The following is a 24,245-nucleotide window of genomic DNA, read 5'->3' as shown; positions in this document are numbered from 1 at the left end:
AATGATGCATTAAGGAAGGACCCTAAAATGAAGACATGTGGCATACTAGATCCATCTAGGGAATTTTGGGGCTCGTTGGGAATAAGCAAGTTGAAGTTGAAGCTTTCACGTGATCTGATTTTTTTTATTCTGAGAGCTTGCTACCACCGAGGTTGGTTGGGAGGTTATTGAATGTGCCTGCACCCGTGATTCGACGTAACAGTTTAGGACCAAGCAGATTTTCGCATTTCATTTGGTATCAGAGCTGTACGATCTATGGAGAGTAGATCGTTTATGTCGTCTGGTTCAGGCCATCGAGTAATTCGTCAACGTTGGAGTTGCGTTGGATAATCAAGAGTGGCGCACGCGGAGGTTTACGAGTTGTTGTCTTCAAAGGCTTCTGGACATCGCGGGGGCTAGTTATTGCACAGGACGTGCACTCCATGAGAAGAAGCACGCAGAGCAATCAAGGGTAGCGAGCAAAATTGTCTGGAGTCTGTAATTCAGAAAGCGCCAAAGATAAGATGCAGGTCGTGCCATTCGAGCAGGTATCAATTGATCGTCTTGCGTATCGTCTTTGAAGATATTGGCTGTAACAAGGAAAGGGTATTGGATATTATCTGCCATCGTAACCAATGGCAACGTCATAGCATCCGTGGGAAGTATAAAGGCGACCTTGCGCTAGTAGAAGTCATAGGTGACGGATTAGGAGACGGACGACGATGAAGCTAAAGCAGTCGATGGACGGGAAGGCTAGACCATAGTTTGAAAGAATGATCGACGAGCGGCAGTTTGGGCCATGCGAACGGCGCTTCAGGCAGCGACGGGGTGCATGTGTGTGCAGGTGTGGATGAGGTGTGGATGTCTGACATTGCGTCGGTCAAGTGTCACAAAGACTGCACATCGCTTGCTGGTCGTCGGTTCTCATCTGGTGCAAGATGTTTGCTTCAGGATTTTCTTGGATGATTCGATTGTGTGCCAGTATATATGGTTCGTTTAGTCGTGAACTCAACTATTGGACTTTGTAGCCCGCAGAGCTAGGCTTTCGTTGGTTGCGCTTGATTGTGAGCTCGTGTGAAGGGGTAGATACTACAGTATGTTTGTGGTCACAAGGCAGGTCATAAATGCAGATTTGGAGTGGACTACAGGGACTAGTTGATCTCTTCATGCAGCAAGAATTATAACCAGGGAGCTCTCTACGCCTTCTAAGTTTTGTTGGAGCATATGCTTGTTTATTTGCCTCCGTGTTTGAGTCAATTTGGATTGCAGGAGTTTTCCCTAGTACAGGGAAAAGTGGGTTTGGTTACAGTGTGATAAATGCCTGGTTAGCTATAAATTTGGAAGTTGGACTTGTGATTTATAATTACAGTTTCAAGCGGTGTTTTATTATTGTTATTATTATTATTTTTTAACACACACCCATTGACCTAAATGGAAGTAGAAGAAGAAGCTTCCAGGATGGATCCTGTAGAATCGGGAGTCCGGCCGACCCCACAGGTGTCGCACCCAGCAGGTCATACACTATCTCGCAGAATTGCAATGATAGAGGATGCCTTGCAATAGATTTTAACGCAACAGTTACAAACAAATGTAGGGCAATCTGAGCTCAGGAAAATGGTGCATAGTATGTCTGCCAGACCATCTCGTGAGGAGAAAGGTAAATCTCCGATGGAACCGGAGTCCAGTGTTCGTACGGTCGAGCCTAGGAGGGCTAAGGTGCCTAATATTGCCAATTATAAGCCAGAAAAGTATTCTGGTGGGATGTCTGACCGTAGTTCCGATATCATTGAGACCAAGTTACACAAATGGGACGAGGCATTCGCCATTTGTGAAATCAGGAATGATATGAAGAAAATCCGCGAGGCCACCTAATGAGGCAGCGGATAGGTGGTGGATAAAACAGCATAAAGATGGAGTGGCATCCACTACTTAGGAGGGGTTTAAAAAGAATTTAGAAAACACTTCCTACCTCCTGACAAGCATCCCGAGCTTGGGATCAGTATCGAAACCTTCGTCAGAGAAATTTATCAATGGCGGAATACACTGATAAGTTCAGCGAAAGTGTAATGAAGGTTGATGAACCCCTACCTCAGTCAATCCAAGTAAAAGATTTTATCTTTGGATTGGATGATCGGATCAAGATGGAAGTTTGGGCTAAGTATGCGAACACGCTTGATGAAGCAATTGTCATAGCCCTGAACTATGAGAATGCAAAAGGGAACAGACCAAGTGGGTTTGTGCAGGTTGGGACTCAGTATGGGTACCCAAAGAAGACTGGATTTAAGAAGAAGTGGATTAGCAAAGGGAGTGCCTCACAACCCTGTGGTCAAGCCAAGCAGGCAAAACCAGTTGAGACTCCTAAATCAAGTACCACCATTGGAATGAAAAGAAAAGTAACACCAATGGCAGCCCAGGCTTGGTCGAAGTCTTCTTTGAATCCAGAGCAAAGGGAAAAAGCGAGGAGAGAAGGCTTGTGTTTTGGTTGCCTTCAGCCTCATCAGTGGAAAGATTGTCCACGAAACAAAGATCGTCGGATGAAATGGTGGTCTCAGAATGCGACGTGGAAATGGAGGGAAGTCCCAGAGCAAAACAAATGCAGATTCAGCTAGCGGGATCTTCTCAAAGGTTAGTACCTTTTTTGTTATGTGTGTCTGTTGCTAAGTTAGTAACTAGTGCACCTGATAATATCATGTCAAAGCCCGCAGCAACGGGGTATACAGCCTTTAATGATACGGAGTTAATTAAGATGAAAGGGCGAGTAGCTAATCATGATGTCATTGTGTTGTTTGACTCGACATCAACGCACAATGTAATTAGCTCCAAGCTTATAAAGAGGCTTAAACTAAAGACTAGCCCATCTGACTATGCATATACAATCAGGATGGCAGACGGAAGTTTAACTAAAGTATGGGACCAAAGGGTTACCCAGTTGGAGCTTCGAATTCAGGACTATGCTGAGAAGCTTGAATTTGAAATGACTAAGCTTGCTCATGCAGACATAGCCCTAGGTATGGCTTGGCATTCTAGGAAGAATCCAGCCATAGATTGAAAAAAGCACATTTATCAATTCAAGATGAATGATGTGATGTATGTCTTACGAGGTGAAAAGGATATACCTCAAGGACCGTGGGTTTCTGTGATGGAAATTTGAAAAGCTCAAGAAGAGTTTTTGTTTCTTTGTACAGCATCGGTAGAGCCGATTGATGATTCTTCGGCTAGCACTGATGTTGCTCAAAATGGAGAGATAGCCAAGCTGGCTGATCAAATAACAGAGGAGTTCTCTGATTGTTTTAGGGATGAGTTACCTTATGGGTTACCTCCAAAGCGGAATGTTCATCATAAGATTGAACTAATCCCGGGGGCAAAAACCTGTAAATAGACCTCCCTATAGGTTAAGTTTTACTGAAGAGACGGAGATGCGAAGACAACTGGAAGAATACCTTAAGTTGGGGCAGATTCAACCAAGTTTCTCACCTTTTGCTTCGCCAGTGATATTAAAGAAGAAGAAAGATGATACTTTTCGTCTTTGTATAGATTACAGAGCATTGAATAATATCACTATTAAGCACAGGTATCCGATGGCTCGGATCGATGATTTGCTAGATGCCTTACATGGGGCCGTAATTTTTAGTAAGATACATCTTAAATGTGGCTACCATCAGATCCGTATTAGAGCCGAGGATGTGCATAAAACTGCTTTTAGAAGCAGGTTTGGACATTATGAGTTTTTAGTAATGCCCTTTGGTTTTACCAATGCTCCAGCTACATTCGTCATGCTTATGAACGACTTACTACGTCCGTGTATCGAAAAGTTTATAGTACACTTTATTGACGATATTTTGGTATTCAATAAAAGTATTACTGAGCATCATGAACACTTAAGAATAGTGTTCAATACTTTGAGGAAAGCCAGTCTTTATGTAAATAAAAAGAAAACTATACTGTGTATGGTAAGACTTGACTATTTAGGATTCATAATTACTCCTGAGGGGGTAGAAATGGATCCAAAGAAAGTGGCTGCGATACTGACTTAGCCAATCCCTCAGAGTTTGACCGCTTTTTGCGATCATTCTTGGGATTTATTCAATTTTATCGAAGGCATATCAAAGGATATTCCATTGACTGATCTGACCTCAGATAAAGTACCTTTTATATGGGGAGAGAATCAATAGAAAAGTTTTAACACCATAAAACAAGCTGTGGTCTCACGACCGGTGTTAAAAATAGTTGATCCCCAGAAACCGGTTTTCCTTGAAACCGATGCAAGTGGCATTGCGGTCCTCATGAATTAGAGTTGTATGCTGTTGTCCATGCTCTGAAAATACAGAGACATTATTTGTATGGATCAAAGTTTTATGTTGATGTTGATCATGATACTCTGAGACATTTTTGTAAATAACCTGACTTGAGAGACCGCCAAGCTAGGTGGGCAAAACTCATGCAGGAGTTTAACTTAACGATTCGGTACCGAAGAGGGAAGGATAATAAAGTTGCTCATGCGTTGTCACGCATTATGCATAATATGAGTTTCACGGTATTAGAGAGTGCTCTAATGACTGAGATTAGAGAAACTCAAAAGGTGGACGAGTTCGTCCAGAGCCTTTGGCCCAAGGCTCATGTGTTCAAACCCGGGAAAAAGGATGACCTGGCATCCAGAAAAGGCCAAACTTATGCAAGATATGCCATAAGGGATGGTATGCTGAAAAGAAATGGCAAGGTAGTAGTACCTAATCAGAATGATATCAGGCAGAGAGTCATTCAACAATGCCATGATAGCCCATGTGCGGGACATCCAGGAGTCGAGAAGACATATGATCTCATGAAGCGAGATTTCTTTTGGCCAAAGATGAAAAAGCATATTCATGAATATGTGACACGTTGTTTTTCGTTTCGAGTAAGTAAGGCAGAGCAGGTGAAGCCACCCGGACTTTTACAGCCCCTGGAGATACCACTAGGTAAGTGGGAGAGTATTTCCATGGACTTTATTGTAGGTCTGCCTACGACACAAGGTGGATATGATTCTATCCTTGTGGTGGTTGATCGTCTTACCAAGATGGCTCACTTCATTCCAACTAGAGAGTCTGTTAGTGCCCCGCAAGTGGCAGCTTTGTTTATTAGACATATTTTTCGTTTCAATGGATTACCCAAATCCATAGTGTCAGACAGGGATGTCAAATTTACCGGTCATTTTTGGACTGCGGTATTTGAGACACTAAGGACTCAGTTGGGAATGAGTAGTGGGGATCATCCAGAAACAGATGGTCAAACGAAAAGAATCAACCAAATTTTAGAGGATATGCTTAGAGCATATGTGTCATTGAGGCAACATACATGGGACAAGTGGTTGCCATTGTTAGAGTTTGTCTACAATGATAGAAACATTCCTCTATATAGTTCAGTCCGTTTGAGCTGAACTATGGTTATAGGCCAGCGAATCCAACTATAGTTGGAATACCTCAGAAAGTGCCTAGTGCCACGAACTTTGTGGTTCAGATGCAGGAGATGCTAGCACTTGCGAGAGCTAACATCCGCCAAGCTATGGATAGAGCTAAGGCGTATGCGGATGAAATCCGATCCGCTAGAGAATTTAAGGAAGGAGAAAAAGTTTTTCTCAGAGTTCCTTCGCACTCTAAGTCTTTGACTGCAGGAGAGTGTGCTAAGTTATCACCTCGATATTGTGGGCCATGGTTAATTCTAAAAAGAATAGGCAAGGTAGCCTATAAATTAGAATTGCCACAGGGTTGTAAGGTGTACCCAGTGTTTCATGTTTCTCGTTTAAAGAGAGTTTTGCATACAGGTGACTTACTAATTGAGGGTGTTGTTTTGTTTCAGGAGATAGAGGATAATGCAAGACGCAAACCAACAGGAATCCTGGACCGAGGAACAATGCAAGTGCGCAATCGGAAGATACCCACGGTGTTGGTTGCATGGCATGGTCTACCTCTATCAGAAGCTACCTGGGAATCCGTATACCAGTTACGGAGAGTGTTCCCAGACTTTATCATCGAGGACGCTGATGCCTGAAGAGGGAAGGAATGTTACGCTCAAGTCGAGGTAACATGACCTCGGAGGGGTCAGTCGATATTTTCCTTTAAAGGATCAATGTTTGTATTATATTTGTTTGGGCTTCATGTAAATTATCAAAAAGGAATAAAGGTCAAGGTCCTTGGTGAGGATGACATGGCACTAGACTAGGTGGATCTAAGGCTAAGGGACCTAAATGCATGAAATATGCCTAGGGGCAAATGGTTTCAATGATATCCCAAGAGGGGTAAATGATGCATTAAGGAAGGACCCTAAAATGAAGACATGTGGCATACTAGATCCATCTAGGGAATTTTGGGGCTCGTTGGGAGTAAGCAAGCTGAAGTTGAAGCTTTCACGTGATCTAATTTTTTTTATTATGAGAGCTTGCTACCACCGAGGTTGGCTGGGAGGTTATTGAATGTGGCTGCACCCGTGATTCGACGTAACAATTTAGGAGCAAGCAGATTTTCGCGTTTCATTTGGAGGGTCCTTCTCCAATTCTCACTAATAGTCAGAGTGCTATAGCAGTGGCAAAGAATCGTGTGTTTCATGCTCCACGAAGCACATAGAGGTACATTATCATTAGGTCACAGAGAAGTTGGATGCAGGGGAGATCAGTATGATCTATGTGTCAACACATGACAATGTTGCAGACATCTTCACCAAAGCATAACAAGCACTACATGTGCTAACTAGCATATGGTAGTGGTAGATGAGAGTGCTAATTGTAAGTGCTAACAAGCATTGCAGGTGTTGGAAAGCATTGCTTGTGATAGCAAGCATTGTATGTGCTTAAGCAGCCTATGACATTGGTAAAAGAGAGTGCTAATGAGAATATGACAATTATAACTAGCATATGGCAACAACCAAAGGTGAGTGGAAACCATCACATAATATCGGTGTACAGCACATGACAATGGAAAACAACATATCATAGTATAACTATCATGTGAATGGTAAGTTGCAAAGTTGACGCTATCAATCATGCACTTTAGTAGGTTCTACTTGACGCTCCTCGAGAAGGTGCACCCGGGTACTTGATGTAAATATGGCTGCCAACTCTTTTCCGCAACATGTCATTCTTGTTGGAGGAAACACACGTCTCAGCCCCCCAAAATGATTGTACAAGTTCCTTCGTTTCGTCAATGGTTGGAGAGAATACTGCGCCTCAACGACGATTATTGGTGATGGAGCAGGCCGGAGAAAGCCTGCGCCTATGTGTGAGTGTGTGTGTGAGAGAGATAGATAGGATAGGGTTTTGTCACTTAGACAAAACCCCTCACTTCAGTTTTGTAACTCACTCATTCTATTCAGACATTCAACTTCCAGGTTTGCTCACACTCTTGCTCTCTACTCTCCATTGTTCACAGTCATATGCTCAATTGCTCACGAAATTGCATTTCATTCGTTACAATTGCATCTAGTTACCTGAATCAACAACAAATAAAAGCAACGGTGTCGTAACATCTACGAAGGAACAGTACAACCATTCAAAATGTGTATAAACCACTGGACTTCTGACCATCAAAACATATAACTTGGCCTTGCAACTAAGATTAGTTGTCAAAATTTGGTAGCTCACAATATTGTAATTATGGCCATGTCCCTTGGGTGTTCAACATGAGATCTTATTCTTTCATATATGCTCCAACATCTTTTCTGAATTAAAAACAGGGAAAACAGCTTGAAAGTGCTCAATAGTTGGAGCTATAAGCATATACACATAACTCTAGCATATACTTATATCAGTCCATTGATGAATATCCAAGAGTCAACTCAATGCTATATAGCTTTAAAGGGATACAGACCTGAAATAGAATAGACTTGCCACCAACGCCCATTGCTTCCAAGTCTACAAAAGCACAAATGGATGACTTCCAAGGGTGCTGCATTGTCAAACAAGACACTCACTATTAGAGGCGATGTGATAACCATTCCTATTACTTGACACAGCAAACATAATCTTTAACCATACAAATAAAATGCCACAAAGAAATTCAAAAAAGAGACAGCCCTCATTAAAATTGCACAATATAATGAAGGAAATTTTTCTCAGAGAGTGGAGAGGTTATCCCTTCTTTTCTGACAGCATCACAGGCATCACATGATACTTCCAGACACTGTCCTGGTTCTTATCTAGGTTTTCATCTGTTCAGAATGAAAGTGGTATTTTAACACCCGGTTCTCATGCTCTCATGATGTATTTATGCCTTGAGTTTCTTCTCTTTGGTAAGTCCTGCCTGATAGGAACATATATGGAAACTCTCCACAAATATTTATGCATATCCCTCCTACCTCAGTATTTTTTTGACATTCGTGAGATTTTCCCTACACCTCTCTAGATTAATAGAAGACCAGCATAACTTCTCCTAAGATGGACAAGCAAAGATCCTTCATAGAAAGGGTGACAGATTTCTTAAGCTATAAAATTGATATCTCATCCTAATCATGCCTAATATGAAAGGGTCTCATTTTTTAGATCCAAATTTGATGATAGATATAGCTAGTTCAATCTCGATCAATAACTTGCACCAACCAAATCGAACCATAGTCCCCTGAAGCATAAACATTTTGGATTTACAACCCACATAGGTGAACCTACAGATATTTTTCCTCTCATATGCCCCACTTTAAGTCTGACAACCCACATAACCATACTCCCAGGGGCTCATAAACATTGATTTACAACCGACATGGTGAACCTACAGATTTTTTTTATCTCATACGCACCATTATAAGATACAAATTCCTGTCAACATTTTCACATCTGACACAAATCCTGATTCTATATCACCGTTGAGATCATCCATGCTAATATCCATGTCAAAGAAGGGTAAAGCACAGAGTCAGATATCTATAGTGGGCTCTGCTAATCATAAGCTTTTTGGTGAGGATCTTGTCAAGCTCATAACCTATGGACAAGTACAGCAAATGTTCTCATTAAGTATCAGCCTTCATCTCCATCTCTTAACTGTAGTCACCATGTCTCCAATCCAGACCAAGCGAGAAAGAAAAAGAAAGAAAGATATATTAACGTCCACGGGCGACCTCGTGGGCCTATGGGACAAAGTGCATAGAAAAGCGAACTCATACAAGCCTCAGTGGGCTGAAGCAAAGGGTACGCTAGGACCCTTGCTGAGTACTAGTCTATGCTAACAGAATCATAATCATAATCATAATCATATCAATCAATCTATCCAGGCGCTGGGATGAAACCAAAGCCTAGTACAGTGATGGCTCTCTAGTGGGCTGCGAAAATGTCTCGTATCTGCGTCTGTCGAGCTGTCTCGCGCTGCGGTGGGAGGCACGGTCTCCTCGCTCTCTGGACTCTCTGGGCTATGTCTAGAGTGACCCATCGTCTCTGTCGGTCTCCCCTGAGGAAAGTTGTGATAGGTCGGCTGTGATAGGTCGGACCTCAATAGAGTGTACTCTGGGGACTCTCTGTCGCACATGTGACCTCTGCGCCCCTCTCTCGGTGGTACTATGCCGGCTGCTCATCCAGACTGCTCTCATATCGGCTAGCTCCTCTTCCTCCACTACATTGTGTCTGGGGGCTGACTCAAATGTATAGAAGTCTGTGACATGCCGCTGTGCCTAGTCACCCTCTATGTCCTGTAGTGGTCTGACCATCCCCTGTTGCTCTCTGATCTGTCGTAGAAGTGCCTCCTTGTGTCGCCACATCTCCATCAGATAAATCCCGATACAGACCTGGTCATGGAAATGGATCAGTCGTGACAAAGGACCGAAGCCACTCCCCTCTAGGTAGAGACAGTGGTAGCGTCCTCAAATCTCGTAGTAGACTAGGCAAAAACAAAGAAAATGCTCCTCTGTCTCAACCGCCCCCAGCGTACATAGCGTGCAGACCTGCTGCTCTCTAGGTATACCCGTTGCTCTCCCTGCCTCAATCCTCAACTAATGGGATGAAACCACATCATGATATTTTTTTGAAGGCTGCATTTCAGCCTGTCAAGATTGCTGGATTCATGGAGTGGGCCAAGGATTCACAATGGTATCTTGACCCTAATCCTATTCTCCTTGCGTTGGGGTCTTGGAGACTCTGGCTGTATGGTGGTTCCCCTTTTAGGTTCTTGCAGTGCGACCCAGGGGAGTGGGAATGGATTGATGAGGGGCACCGAGAGAAGAGCTTTCCCTTCTTTTGCTACACAGTTAGAAATGCCTGCCCGGAGGTTTCAGCTTAGCAGAAGAGGTTGGAGGCCCTCCAGAGTGCCACATTGGGATAGTTTTCAGATATCCGCAGTTGTACGGAAGAACTTTTGGTGTAGGCTATGGAAATCCCTTAAGAATAGAAAGATCACTCTTTTCTTTTGGCTTTCTATTCATGGAGAGATTGCAGAGAAAGTGTGGAGATCCAGGTTCGGGGCTGACCCTACTTGTGCTCGTTGTGTCACATGGCAGTTGAGTCAGTACAGCATTGCCTTTGGGAGTGCAGACAGGCGAGGACGATCTGGAAAGGTGTTGCTAGGATTTTCAGCATCTTTCATACAACACCGTTCTATATGACATGGGCTTCATTGGCTTGGTTATCTCTTACTGGCCCACAGGTGTTTTTCAAGGGATATGATCCAAATCCAGCTTTCATTGCACGGCGACACTCTTGTTCCCTCCAGGATGTTTCCCTCACTCCTTTCAGAGCTGCTCATGCCTCAGTAGACATGTCTTGGGAGATATTGGCTAGCATTATAGCTTGGCATATTTGGAGAGCCAGGTGTACAAAGGTGATGGAGATGTTAACTAGACTATTTTCACCTTCTAGAGGAATGTTTTTGTAGCATTGTGCTATGTCAGCGGAAAAAATACTGAATATTTTTTCAGAAAGATTTAGAGTGTAGTCGTAAAGTGATTCAATTCCCCACCAACAAGACCATTTAACACCACTTCTAAGAAAGAGCTCTTGCCAAAACCACTACAGAAGTAGCAAAACTTGGATCGTCTCTCCTACCAGTCAGCATGGGAAACCACGGTAAGCATGTATTGATAAGTCCAATTTCATCATATGTGCATCAGCAGCATTGGTAATCCATCTAAAAGTGTTTTTATGGGCCTTGTATATACCCATAATAAATGGCAACTTTGTGGATAAAGGTGTCATGGAAAATGAATGGAGTTTGGCCTCTATCTTAATCTCTAAATTCAATGTATTTATAATTTCAAAATCTCCATCATTAAGTCTCCCGTATGCCGAGTCATGGGCAGAAGCTTTGTCGATTCCATGCATGAAAAAATGTTCTTTAAGATTACTTGAATCAATGGCAATCCTCAGTGCATGAGATACTCCTCTATCCTCGAGATACTAGGGTCTGATAATGAATCCCTCCTCTGATACTCTCATCTCGCAGGATCGACTCAGGAGGTGCATCCATGCTGTACTGAAAGGGGGGAAGCCTATCCATTTGAATACCGTGCCTGGCAAGCCATGTAGATATGCGTGCATGCAATGTGTCTGCCCCGCTCTCTGCGAGTCGTCTAGATGACTCTAGAACCAACCTCGGAAGTCTCCAATGGGGTAAGTCCCACACTCTGTGGATGAACGTCACTGTTTGAAAGATGGCATCAACCTGGAGAGGTGTCATGGCGAACTCTGCCTGTACTATCTCATGTGGAACTGAGGGCTTACATCGGATCATCTTGGATCCCATCGTCACCTGTAGCCGCTCAAAGCTCCTCCAATCTGTCCTCGGCAAATCGCACCCCCAGAAAGGTGGCATCAACCTGGAGAGGTGGGGTAAGTCCCACACTCTGTGGATGAACGTCACTGTCTGAAAGATGGCATCAACCTGGAGAGGTGTCATGGCGAACTCTGCCTGTACTATCTCATGTGGAACTGAGGGCTTACATCGGATCATCTTGGATCCCATCGTCACCTGTAGCCGCTCAAAGCTCCTCCAATCTGTCCTCGGCAAATCGCACCCCCAGAAAGGTGCTGCATACATGATAGTCGGCCGCACTAGTGTGTTGAAAAGCCAGCCATTCATCGGTGGATCCTGGAAGTGCGCCTGGAAACACTGCCGCTCTAGTCTAGCCAAAGCACTACGCCCTCGTGTGAGACGTGCCTGGGCGGCATGTTTCATCATGAAGATGGGTCCTGTGAAGACTGCTCCCAAATATGTGTATGACTGCACTATCTCCATTGGTTCACCACAATAGGTGAAAGTGAGTCGGTTAGTCACTGCTCGTGAGGTGTTGAAGATCATAACCTTAGTTTTCCCAAGGTTGACCGTCAGATTGCTCTCTCTGCAAAACACCTCTAAAGCCTCTAGATCTCTCTACAGCCCCTCCGCTGAAGAGGATATAAGGACTATATCATCAGCATATAACAATACTTGTATGAGGAGATCCCCTAGTAATGAGCCCTCGCCACCTAGGCGATCTATGAAAGATGTGATCTCATCAATGTAGAGTCCAAAGAGAGTCCGTGAGAGAGGGCAGCCTTGCTTCACCCCAATGGTTCTCTCGACCCAATCCGATAGACCGCCTCGGGCACGGACCCTGCCTCTGACTGACTCATATAAGCTCATCACACCCCAAATCAGCATCTCTGGGATCTGCATCTCCTGTAGTCTCTTGATCATACGGGATCGTGGAACAGTGTCGAAGGCCTTTTGAAAGTCTACGAAGCATGTGTAGACTCTCTGATGTCTGGACCTCACCTCCTCAATGATAGCCCTCAAAGTGAAAATGTGGTCTAGAGTAGAGTGCTGCCTCCTGAATCTTGCTTGCCCTAGTGCTTGTTGCCCTCGTGCCTCTGTATGACTGCAGATCTCTCTCTCTAGTACCGATCCATAGATCTTGGCTAGTGTGTGGCCAATTATGAGGGTGCGATAGTTCCTGATGTCCATGAGGTCTCCTCCTTTGTGTATCGGTACGATAGTAGTGGTGCTCCATGTTGGTGGGAAGCCGTGACAAACTGCAAGGTTAAACATATGTGCAAGGATCGGTGCTAGGACCTCTTGCCCATGTGCGAAGTGCTCTATCCGAAGGCCTTCGTGATCCTGTGCTTTTTGGTTGTGGAGCCGGCGAAGTGCAGCCTGCACATTCTGCGTAGTGAATAGATGACAAGTAGTGGGCCTAGGCATAGTGGACATGTTTGGCGGTGTCTGCCTCAGGACATCATATAAGGAGCATGCATAAGTGTGCCACACACCGGGATCGGTGATGGGGATGGGTAGCTTCCCCTCCACGAGGAATCCCCACCCAATGGTTGGGTCTCCTCCGTGAAATGATCTGATGATGCGGCGTGTCAACCGCTGAAAGATCCTGTGTGCCTCATGTGACGTCAACTGACCCAAGGCTCGCCCCGTGTGAGGTGGGCTCGCATCTCTCTGCACTCATCATCAAACGAGGGGTTTTGAGGCATGTTCCCATCTCATACTCGTGAAGATTGGGTCGTAGGAAAGGATCTGGTGGCAGCATCCTGTATCACTATGACAAGGGTGGCTGAGGTGTGGGCGAGGTCTAAATCAGCCTCCAATAAGGCCGGAAGCTCTCTGGCTAAGTGACACACATACACTGGATCAAGGGCACGGTCAAAGTGGATCTGGGTACGGGTAGCGGTAGGAACTCTCCCTGTGCCTGATGTAGTAGCAAGAACATCGAAGGCCAGATATGAGAGGTCGGCTCCAAGTGGGGGGGGGTATGGTGAGGTCATGTATCCGTGAAACAAAAGCCAATGGACCCAGTAGGCAGTCCACTGTGCTAGTTCCGCCTCCATGTGGGAAGCATGTGAATCCCTCAGATGATGGCCATCTCTGAAGGCCATTGTAGATGATGAGGTCGTGGACAGCTCCCAACTCAAGCAGGTGTCGCCCGTATGCTGTCACATGTGAAGTATCTGCAGAAAGTCTCTGAATCCCAAGTTCTACTGCATCTAACTCTGGCATCATGTGGGGATCTCTCTCATATGTGAAGTCAAGTAAGCCCACTTGCCTGTCCCTCATCCTTGCATTGAAATCCCCCAGAAGGAGGGTGTCTCCCTGTCTGGAGAACTCTACGATATCATCATGTATCGTCTCATAAGGGATGTGCCCCTCTGTAGTGGCATCATAGCGTGTAGTCGCCGATATGCCATTTCCCTACCTGCAAGAGCCTATCATTTCCAGATTACTGTCTAACCAGGGAAACCGGGCCTTGATAACCTTTCCTCTAGTTGAGAAGATTCCCCCCAACAACGTGGTGGTTCATGGAAATTCCCCCCAACAACATGGTGGTTCATGGAAGATTTGGGATGTACTCACTTAGCTCCCCCCCTTTCTCACAGCACATTAAGACATGCCTTAGGGACAGGAGATCCTCAAGAAAGGAATCTATGAGGACAAGACCATAATAGTCAAGGAGTTTCGAAACGGGTTTCGGAAACGTTTCAGGGCCATTGTGAAATGTCGACAAAAACGTTTCGTGCATAATAGGGTATTTAAATATATATTTTTCCCCAAACAAATCAAAGCATTTTAGATTATTAACACCAAGACTCCAATACTTGAAAAAACCTCATGAAATATAGTGCATAGACATTTGATTTGTCACTTATAACTTGAAATTTGAAACATATTACTAATTTCTAAATCAGAAAATCAACAGCATATCATTGAAGATTCAAGAGTCACTTGTCTTATTTAAGAATTGAAAAAGATACATGAATCATGATTCATGTCACATGACAAGAGGTTCAACTTCAAAGCTGAAATGATGCTAGGTACTCCAATTTGGGGGTTTTTTTGGGTGCTCCAAAACGTGCGTTTTGGATTGCAAACATTTTGGGGGTTTTTTTAGGTGCTCCGAAACACAAGTTTCGGTTTCAAAACATTTTCGAAATGCTTCATACATTTGGGGACTGCCCAAAATGCATTTCGGGCCAACTATGGACAAGACGCAGATGCTCACATGACAGAATATTAGCATGGACAGGATGCCTACACACACTCAAGTATTAGTTGCACTAGAAAAAAAGAGACAGGAAGCAATAACTCCAAATATACTGGGCTAAACAAATTTCAATTTGGAATCAGGAAAAATATATTGGAGGAAGAGAGGGTGGGAAAATTCAATTTCCGTCACAAAAGCAAACCCAAACCAACAATACATGATGGCTAAAATCGGCAAAGGCTGGCAGAACATTACACGGCAATGTGCTACATTGCTCCCTCCAATCCCCGATCTACACCAACATTGGGTATATATCTAGTGCAGACCCATTTCTATGTCTCGGAAAAGACATTGATTTCCAAGCACAGCACATCTCAAATTTGAAACTTCAAAATTCCAGAGAGGAGCCATGAGAAATAAAGAAATAAATAAAGTTTATTAAAGTCTTCAAAGATCGAAGGTCTATAAGACTGAAAAAACCAGATACACTGGGCTAAATGGGTGGAGCCACTAAGCGGGCATCTGCACCCAAGACCAATACAAACACAAGAACTATATATCTGAAACCCTGGGCAGAAAATAGATCTGCAAAATGGTATCCCTATGACAGTCCTATGTATGCTGTCTCGGGAATTATGGCCAATGGATGCCTGAGAATGGATGGGAGGGTCTCAGCAAACAGAGGCTCCAGCGGGGATCGGCACTGCAGGGCATAAACACCATGACAAAGCGTGGATCTCTACAGAAGAGTATCCATACGCAATAAGCACAAGGCACTACCAAAGAGTAGCCTACAAAACTGCTCGTCAATAGCGTATAGATGGAACAGCACACCACAACAAACAACTATATCTATCTAACATGGACAACCATGCTATATGGAGTGAGCCCACATAGAGTGGAACGGTAAAATATGAGGAGGTGAAGCCCATTCTCCAAAGATGCCAGACTTGCTAGAGGATGGGCACAACATCCTCGAGCGGAGGGACTTTTAGCAAAAGAAGCCGAGGGGCAACCAAAGGCGCTATAAGGGTAGAACTAGGTTCACTCCTGAGCAGATTGAGAGGAAGGCAAGTGCTTCAGATGCAGGACAGAGGGGCATGCAGCTGGGAATAGTGGCCGATCCAGAGGCCAGAGACCTTTGGGGAAAAGTTAGAGATCAAAAAACTTATTCCTGGTTAACCAACTGCACCATTCTTTGACCGAAGTCAATTCTAATAAAGATTACTCTTTATTTTCTTAGGAGAAGTCCCAAATGGTGACAAAAGGTGAGGGGAAGTGCTGAAAGACAAAAGTAGAAGGGGGAATGGATGACAAGGCTGAGGGTGATGGAAGAAGGGCGCTAGCTAGAGCTGGCCAAGCCCTACAAAAATTCTTCTTTGAACCATCTGAAAATTAATTGTCTAATTTCTTGAATGTACCCTGGGGCTACGGATAACTTCATATCCAAGGAGCCAGCCTTGTGGTTGAGGATTCAGACAGAGGAGCTGTTTCACAGAATGTTGTTCATTCAGCTCAAATAGTTCTCAACACAACAAAATTCTCGCTTCTACATTTCAAGGAGCTGACCGGTGCCCCGAGAGACCTGCTGGTCCAGGGAATTCCCGATGTACTGGGAAGAGTGGCCAATCCAGAGGCCAGAGAGAGACCTTTGGGGAAAGTTAGAGATCAAAATGTGCTGATTCTTTTTTACCCTGGGGCTATGGATAACTTCATATCCAAGGAGCTAGCATTGTGGTTGAGGATTCAGACGGAGGAGCTGTTTCACGGGATGTTGTTCATTCAGCTCAAATAGTTCCCAACACAACAAAATTCTCGCTTGGGTGCGACTTCTTGGGGAGGAAGAGAGAGTCTTCTGAGACATTTGTGAGAGAGACGAAAGGTGAAGCCAAGTTTAAAGCTTATATTATCACGTGCACATGGACATCGACACATAGAACATGCACCCAAACTCATGATTGTCATAAAGAAAGGTATCGCAGTGGGAGCAAACAAAAAAAGAAAAGAAGTGTACTTGATGTGAAACAAGAAAACAAAGGAAGTGCACTTGATGTGAAACAAGAAAGAGTATACAACATGAGACAATAGAAAATCAAGGGTGAAGGTGTAGGTGTGACGCATAAGAGAACCGATCTTTGGTCCCATACTTCAGTTGAACTTCCATCTGCTGCCATCCTGATTGTATATGCATAGTCAGATGGACTTGTCTTTAATTTCAGCCTCTTCACGAGCTTGGAGTTAATCACATTGTGAGTTGACGCCGAGTCAAACATCACAATGACATCATGATTGGCCACTTGCCCTTTCATTTTAATTAACTCCGTATCATTAAAGGCTGTATACCCCGTTGCTGCGGGCTTTGAAGGATGTTATCAGGTGCACTCGTTACTAGCTTAGCAACAGACACACATAACAAACAAGGCACTAACCTCTGAGAAGATCCCGCTAGCTGAATCTGCATCTCTTCCGCTCTGGGACTTCCCTCCATGTCCACGTCGCATTCTGAGACCACCATCTCAGCCATCCGACGATCTTTGTTACGTGGACAATCCTTCCACTGATGAGGCTGAAGGCAACCAAAACATAAGCCTTCTCTCCTCGCTTTTTCCCTTTGTTCTGGGTTTAAGGGAGACTTAGACCAAGCCCGGGCTGCCATTGGGGTTACTTTCCTCTTTACTCCAATGATGGTGGTACTTGGTTTAGGAGTTTCAGCCGGTTTCGCCTACTTGGCTTGACCACTCGGCTGAGAACCACTCCCTCTACTAATCCATTTCTTCTTTTTTTTTTGCGCAAAAAGTAGTGCTAGTTATATTACTTGAAATCGAGAGTACAAGAAGGCCTAAAGGCCAACGGGCTGCAATCACAAAATGGATTCAGCCCGAGGAATCAAAATGCTAAATACAAGCCTCTCAGGGCATAATCATCGGAGAGTGGACAAACAGCCACGGTGGAGGGGCGTAGTGCCACTGAAGACTCTGAGTAGAGTGCTGGAAGAACAACTCCCGGTGGTCCCAGTCGCGAAGGAAACGTCGTTTCTTTTCCTTCCCTGCCCGGGACTCTCCCTGAATCTGATCCCACTGACCCTTGAGTGTGTGAACGATCGTGCTCCAAATGTCCGCGAGGGTCTGGGTAGCAGAAGAGGTCTGATCTCCTACAGTCTGCGCGCATCTGGAAGTCCAGACATGCCAACCTGCAATGCTCCCTATGATCTCCCAAACTGGATGCCGAGGCATCGCTCCTGCATCTGTCTCTGTCAGATGCCAAGGGAAGCTGTCCATGTATGCCTAGGTGGCTTGCGTGATGAAAATCCATTTCTTCTTAAACCCAGATTTCTTCGGATACCCATACTAGGTTCCGACCTGTGCAAACCCACTTGGCCTGCTGCCCTTGGCATCTTCATAGTTCAGGGCTATGGCTATTGCATCATCTAACGTGTTCGCGTACTTAGCCCGAACTTCCATTTTTATTCGATCATTCAATCCAAATATGAAATCTTTCACTTGGATTGATTGAGGCAGGGGTCCATCAACCTTCATTACACTCTCTCGAAACTTATCAGTGTATTCTGCCACCGATAAATTTCTCTGACGAAGGTTCCTATATTGATCCCAAGCTCGGGATGCTTCGTCAGGAGGTAAGAAGTGTTTCTTGAATTCTCTTTTAAACCCCTCCCAGGTAGTGGATGCTATACCATCTTTTTATTGCTTAATCCACCACCGATCCGCTGCCTCACTAAACATGTGGGTGGCCTCGCGGATCTTCTTGATGTCATTTTTGATTTCACAAATGGCGAACGCCTCGTCCCATTTGTGTAACCAGGTTTCAATGACATCGGAACTACGGTCGTTCATCCGACCAGAATACTTTTCTGGCCTGTAATTGGCAATATTTGGCACTTTAGCCTTCCTAGGCTCGACCGTATGGACACTGACTCCGGTTCCATTGGAGCCTTTCCCTTCTCATCTCGAGAAGATCTGGCAGACATACTGTGTATCGCTCTCCTAAGTTCAGACTGCCCTGCATTGGCCTGTAACTGCTGCGCTAACAACTGTTGCAAGGCATCCTCCAGCAATGCAATGCTGCCAGATAAGGTATGAGCTACTGGGCGCGACACCTGTTGGGTCGGCCGGACTTACTTCTGACTCACCAGGGTCCCTCCTGGAAGCCCCTTCTTCTGCTTCCATTCAGTTCAATGGGTGTTTTGTTTTGTTTTGTTTTGTTTTTTTTTAAACACCGCTAGAAAACTGTATTTACAAACTGACGCAATTCAGTGTACTGACACTCTGACACAATTCCCTATACTAGGAAATTCCTGCAATCCCACATGCACACTGACTAGGCATTTGACGCAGGCATATATCCCAAATAGCGCTTTTCCCTATCCTAGGGAAGCTCCTGCAAACTAACTTTGACTGAAGCACATAGGCATAACCTCAAGCATAATCTGTCCCTGCTATAGCATCGAACCCTCATGCAGACTAATTACTAACGAGATCCTCTTCATGCAAGCGGAGCATCACCACAGACTAAGCTCGGGAAAAAAAAACACAGAATTGACAAAGGCCAAAGAAAGCTCCCTGGTCTAATTCTGTCTAAGGGAATCTGTCTCAGCTCCACATTGTTCAAGCCCCTACGCTCCTGCGACAAATCTGCAACCAAGAGCTTTGCTTGAGCGTCGATCCAGTCACAGCTTACGAGCTGGCTGCGTGGCGTTCGAGAGCTTTGACCGTAAGTGCGCTAGGGAAGCAGATCAAGAACTATTACGGGCCAGCCAGACCCGTAGCCAAATAACGGGAGATATGACGAAGTGATGAAGCATATTTTTACAGGCTCCCCATAACCTCCGTAATCCTGCCCGCGCGTCGCTCATCCACGAATCATCGAAGGCCTCCCGTCAACAATCATTGGTTCTGTCGCAGACCACGGGCAGCGCCAACCAAATCTGCCCGTCGTGTGGAGGTCACGTACGCCTTTACTGTTCCTCCGTTGGGCGTCACGCGTGGCAAGAACAAGACCCGTCGTATCGATCTAGTCTCAGTTTTTGTCGTCACACCTGCGCTCCAAGCTTCATCGTCACGTATGACGTTAGCAGCTTCTCTGCATAATCCACGTCCAGACCTCCGCTCACGCCTACGAGGTACACCCCTTGCTGTCCAAGGCAAAGGTAGAAATAGAGCACCAAAAGGCCAGGCCCCGCATGGACTCTCCGTCACCCAGATCGTCTCTCTCTCCTAGCAACCTTTTGGCTCTGATACCAATTGTTAGACACTACATCTATTCCTACTGCAGATCACGGGAGCAGCACCAATTCTTTCCTCCCAACCAACCTTGCTGAAGCACACAAGCTGACAGAGAATTCGAATAAAAAAAACATACGTGAATCACACATTCTCTTCTCTCTCTAGCTTCAACAAGCCCCATCTCCCTAGATGGATCTAGATGCCACATGTCATCATCACAGGGCCTTCCTAATGCAACATTTCACCCCTCTCTTGGGATGCATTAGGCCCTTAGCCTTAGATCCACCTAGTCTGGTGCTATCAACCCTCACCTAGGACCTTGACATTAATTCCCTCCCAATCATTTACATGAAGCGCAAACAAATAATTACAAACATAGATCCTTTAAGGGAAATGTCGACTGATTCTTCCGAGGTCATGCTACCTCGGCTAGAGCGTAACACATTCCCACACAATCTCCTCTCGATCATCACCACCAAAGAAGGTGATGAGCTGAGCTCTGATACCAATGCTAAATGAGAGACCAGAAAGATATTAAGTGCTCCATAGCAAGCAACATAGGGAAGAGGAAGAGAGAAGAAGAGCTAAACACACAACACTAGGACCCAAAACCAAACTTGAACCCCCCCGAACATATCTTTATTTCTTCAATAATCTAAGCACAAGATTTACCACAGCCCTAGGCTACCTGTCAAAATTTGAAAATTGTTATAAGAATGGGGAAAGGCAGGCCTCCAAATCGGCAACTGTCACGAGGGCGTGAATTTTAAAGCATGCATGCGGGCTTGCATGTGGAAGGACCCTATGAAAAATAAGGGGCAAGGCCTTCGGTTGTTTTGTGTGAAAAAGGGGGCTCCTAGGCATTAATTATGCCTTGGGGCAAGTGAAGGGCTAATGGACCCTAGAAGGGGTCCAAAGAGGGCCTTGGGGGGCAAAAGCCCCATCTTGACGTGGGTCTACCACGTGGCAAGTTGCCACATGGCACTTGCATGCAGCCAGCTCCAGGAGATTTTGTTTTGGTCAGAACATAGGTAGCACTTGGAGGAGGACGACTACGCGTATGCGAGAGCTCACAGGTGGGAAAAGAGAGGGTTCCATATGGCAAATGATGATTGGGCCCGCTAATCACAGCTCAAGGGAGTAAGCAAGCTGGTTGGCTAGTCATGGTACGCTTACGCACAAGTTGGCGTACGGAGATTGCCCACGCTGATAGGACAAAACCTGTATCAAGTTTTTGAGCTGTATATAGCTGTAGGTAGGCACATAGTTGTACACATCTAGGGTAGGTGTGGGCTTTTGGCATTTGTGGATTTTTCTTTCACAAGCATGATGGACTGATGTATAGTTTTTTGAGACAATAAAGTATGTTTTGCAAGGACTTCATGGGAAATTATGAAATGCAATGTGGTTGTACCAGACCTCCAGAGCAAGGGTATCCAGTGTGTGGTCAAGTGAAAATGCTTTTGGGGTCATGTAAAATCAAGTCATGAAGGGGTTTTTTTTAATTTTCCTGACTCAATGTGGTCTTGCATGTTACTGGAATTTGATATGTTCTCGTGTCCATGTCAAGGGGCTTTTCATGTGGGTGTATGGGGGTGCATGCAAGCTTTAATGTGCATGCTAATGTGTGTGGGAGTTGTGTGACTAAAGGTCCAAAATGTGCATTTAATGTGCCGTGGGGGGATATTTGCATTTTTTAATGGAAGTGGTAAATTCTACGTAATGACATGGCTGGAAAATCTGGAAGGGAATGTATGCATGCAAGTTGGCTACGTGATCAAGGATTGGGATGCTCTGGCTGACGAGTGGGCTGATACGTGGGATGGTGACTACTGGAGAGTGCTGGAAAACCTGGATGAGCGGAAGAGATCGAGTTGGGGGGAAGAAGGCGGAGAAGGAGAGAGGAGAGGATCTGCTGGTCGATGAACAGATGGTTCACGGGCTTCAAATTGTTGTACAAAAGCAGTGTGTCAGGGTGTAGAGGGCTGTGACGATCTGAGAGTGCAATTGGGCTGTGTACGGGCTGTCAGCAGGGTGTGATGATCTGAAAAAAATAGCACAGGGCTGATGGGCTGTTAGCTGAGCAAAGAGCTGTAGTATGGAAGAGAAGAGACAGGCTGACGATTAGCTGAGCGGAGAGCTAATGGGCTGATCGACATGAAGTGTGAGTCGCTTATTTTTTTGGGCTGTGGGTTTGTTACCTTTAATCACGCACAAGTGTGCAGGCTGCGTGGGGGAGCTTAGCTGGAACAGAAGACAGAGTGGGAGTTGTCACTGCTGGAAACACTCGTGATGTGGCTGCTTACAATTCTGAGAATGACGTACAGCTTGTGTGCAGATGCAATAGTGACTGAACGGAAGTCATGATAGGGACTTTGATCGTTGAGGTTACATGAATCTATAGGTGGAGGGGATGACTCGATGGATTAGCATTCTTGGGGGTTCTTTGTGCATGGGGATTCCGTACAAGAAGCATAAGTACGAGCTGTTTCGTATACAAGCTGCTGGAAGGAGGTGTTGGAGATACATCATGTGTGGTTGATCTGTCGTACAAAGAACGACTGTGTGTATGAACAACTCCTGGTTGACACAAAGCTACAGCAAGTCAAAGCCTTTTTTTCCCTCTTCCAAAGAGTCTATGTGTTCTTGTGTGTGTGTTCTAGTCAGATTGTGTGGGAGATTGACTTGTTATTTGTGTTCTCTGGATATCTGCTCTAGCACCTAGTTCATAAGCTCATCATCTACGAGCCCACATTGCTGCTGATCCCTATGAATCTAACGTGGTGAAGTACATAATTCCTGGTTGTCTTTCCTTTTTTTTCCTTATCATCTTTTTGGCGATCCTACTGGGGAAGATTGGGTACTCAAGACAAAACAGATGGGGATTCCATACGAGAAGCATAAGTACGAGCTGTTTATCATATACAAGGTGCTGGAAGGAGGTGTTGTAGATAGGTTTACACAGAGCTACAGCAAGTCAAAGCCTTCTTTTCCCTCTTCCAAAGAGTCTGTGTGTTCTTGTGTGTGTGTTCTAGTCAGATTGTGTGGGAGATTGACTTGTTATTTGTGTTCTCTGGATATCTGCTCTAGAACCTGGTCATAAGCTCATCATCTACGAGCCCACATTGCTGCTAATCCCTATGAATCTGACGTGGTGAAGTACATAATTCCTGGTTGTCTTTATAGAGAAACGATAGGGTTTGTAGTGGAGCGATAAAAAATAGACAATATTCAGACACAACTGAAGAACGGAACTCAGAAAACATAGTGCCTGTTGGTAATATGAAAAACTGAATACAAGAACCTCAAGCCGTCGTGTCTCAAGGACCGTGGCTGAGGTGAATCAGAAAGATGATTCCATGTAGAGAAACAGTAGAAAATGATAGCAGCAGAGGGAGCGAAACGTAGTCCTCCATGTAGCTTGATGATGACGAAGATGATGAAGGGCTGGAGCTGCCCTAGGAAATGGCTGAAAAACCAGCATGCTCTGAGGAAGGAACCTTCAGGCTATCTGGAATAGCAACATGATGAAGAAAAAAAAGAGCAGATCTGGGGCAGAAGGGGCAGATCTAGAGCAGAGGGGGCAGATCTGGAGCAGAAGGGACAGATCTGGAGCAGAGGGGGCAGATCTGGAGCAGAGGGGGCAGATCTGGAGCAAAGGAGCAGAGGAGCAGATCTGAAGGTCCTGTTCAGAGGTAGGAGAAGATGGCAGAAAGCAGAACTGGAGCAGGCGGGGCTGCAGCAAAGGATGGAGGAGATGAGGAGCAGCTGCAGGTCCTGTCCCAAGTGAGTGAAGGGGTAGGTAGCCTTTTTATAGGCCTGACCTTAGGAGTTTGGCCAGCTCTGGTCGGTGGGCCTGCCAGCTGGTCGGCTAGTTCTGGTCGGCCCTTTCTGGCCTTTCTGGCCACTTGTTTGGCCCTGCTGGCTGAGCTTTTGGCTGGCCTGCAAGCTGGTATGTTTGCCCCAGAAATTGGCGATTGTAGTTGCTTAACACCCCCTCTCAATTGCCAATTTGGAGGGGCAGACATTGTGTGCTTAGAGCTTCGTGTAGAGATGTCGACGGTGGCTATCCCTGCGAAATGCCCAAGAGATGCAATGCAAAAATGCAGAGAAGGTCAC

At 45.2% G+C, this 24,245-nt stretch overlaps 1 protein-coding gene across 1 annotated transcript in view; it reads right to left on the bottom strand.

The window, feature by feature from the left end:
• LOC147899620 (Zn-dependent exopeptidases superfamily protein) overlaps positions 1-24,245 on the bottom strand; it is a 221,303-nt gene that overhangs the window by 141,848 nt on the left and 55,210 nt on the right. Inside the window, exon 4 of the mRNA XM_087378001.1 lies at positions 7,815-7,892. Within this exon, the coding sequence (XP_087234127.1) occupies positions 7,815-7,892 (78 nt within the window). The remainder of the gene's footprint in view (positions 1-7,814; positions 7,893-24,245) is intronic.

Source organism: Dipteris shenzhenensis, chromosome 8 (genome assembly GCF_047967505.1).
Source record: "Dipteris shenzhenensis isolate YYH24624 ecotype China chromosome 8, Dip_SZ_1.0, whole genome shotgun sequence".
Classification (NCBI taxonomy): domain Eukaryota; kingdom Viridiplantae; phylum Streptophyta; class Polypodiopsida; order Gleicheniales; family Dipteridaceae; genus Dipteris; species Dipteris shenzhenensis.
This window is presented reverse-complemented; position numbering and strand designations above follow the sequence as displayed.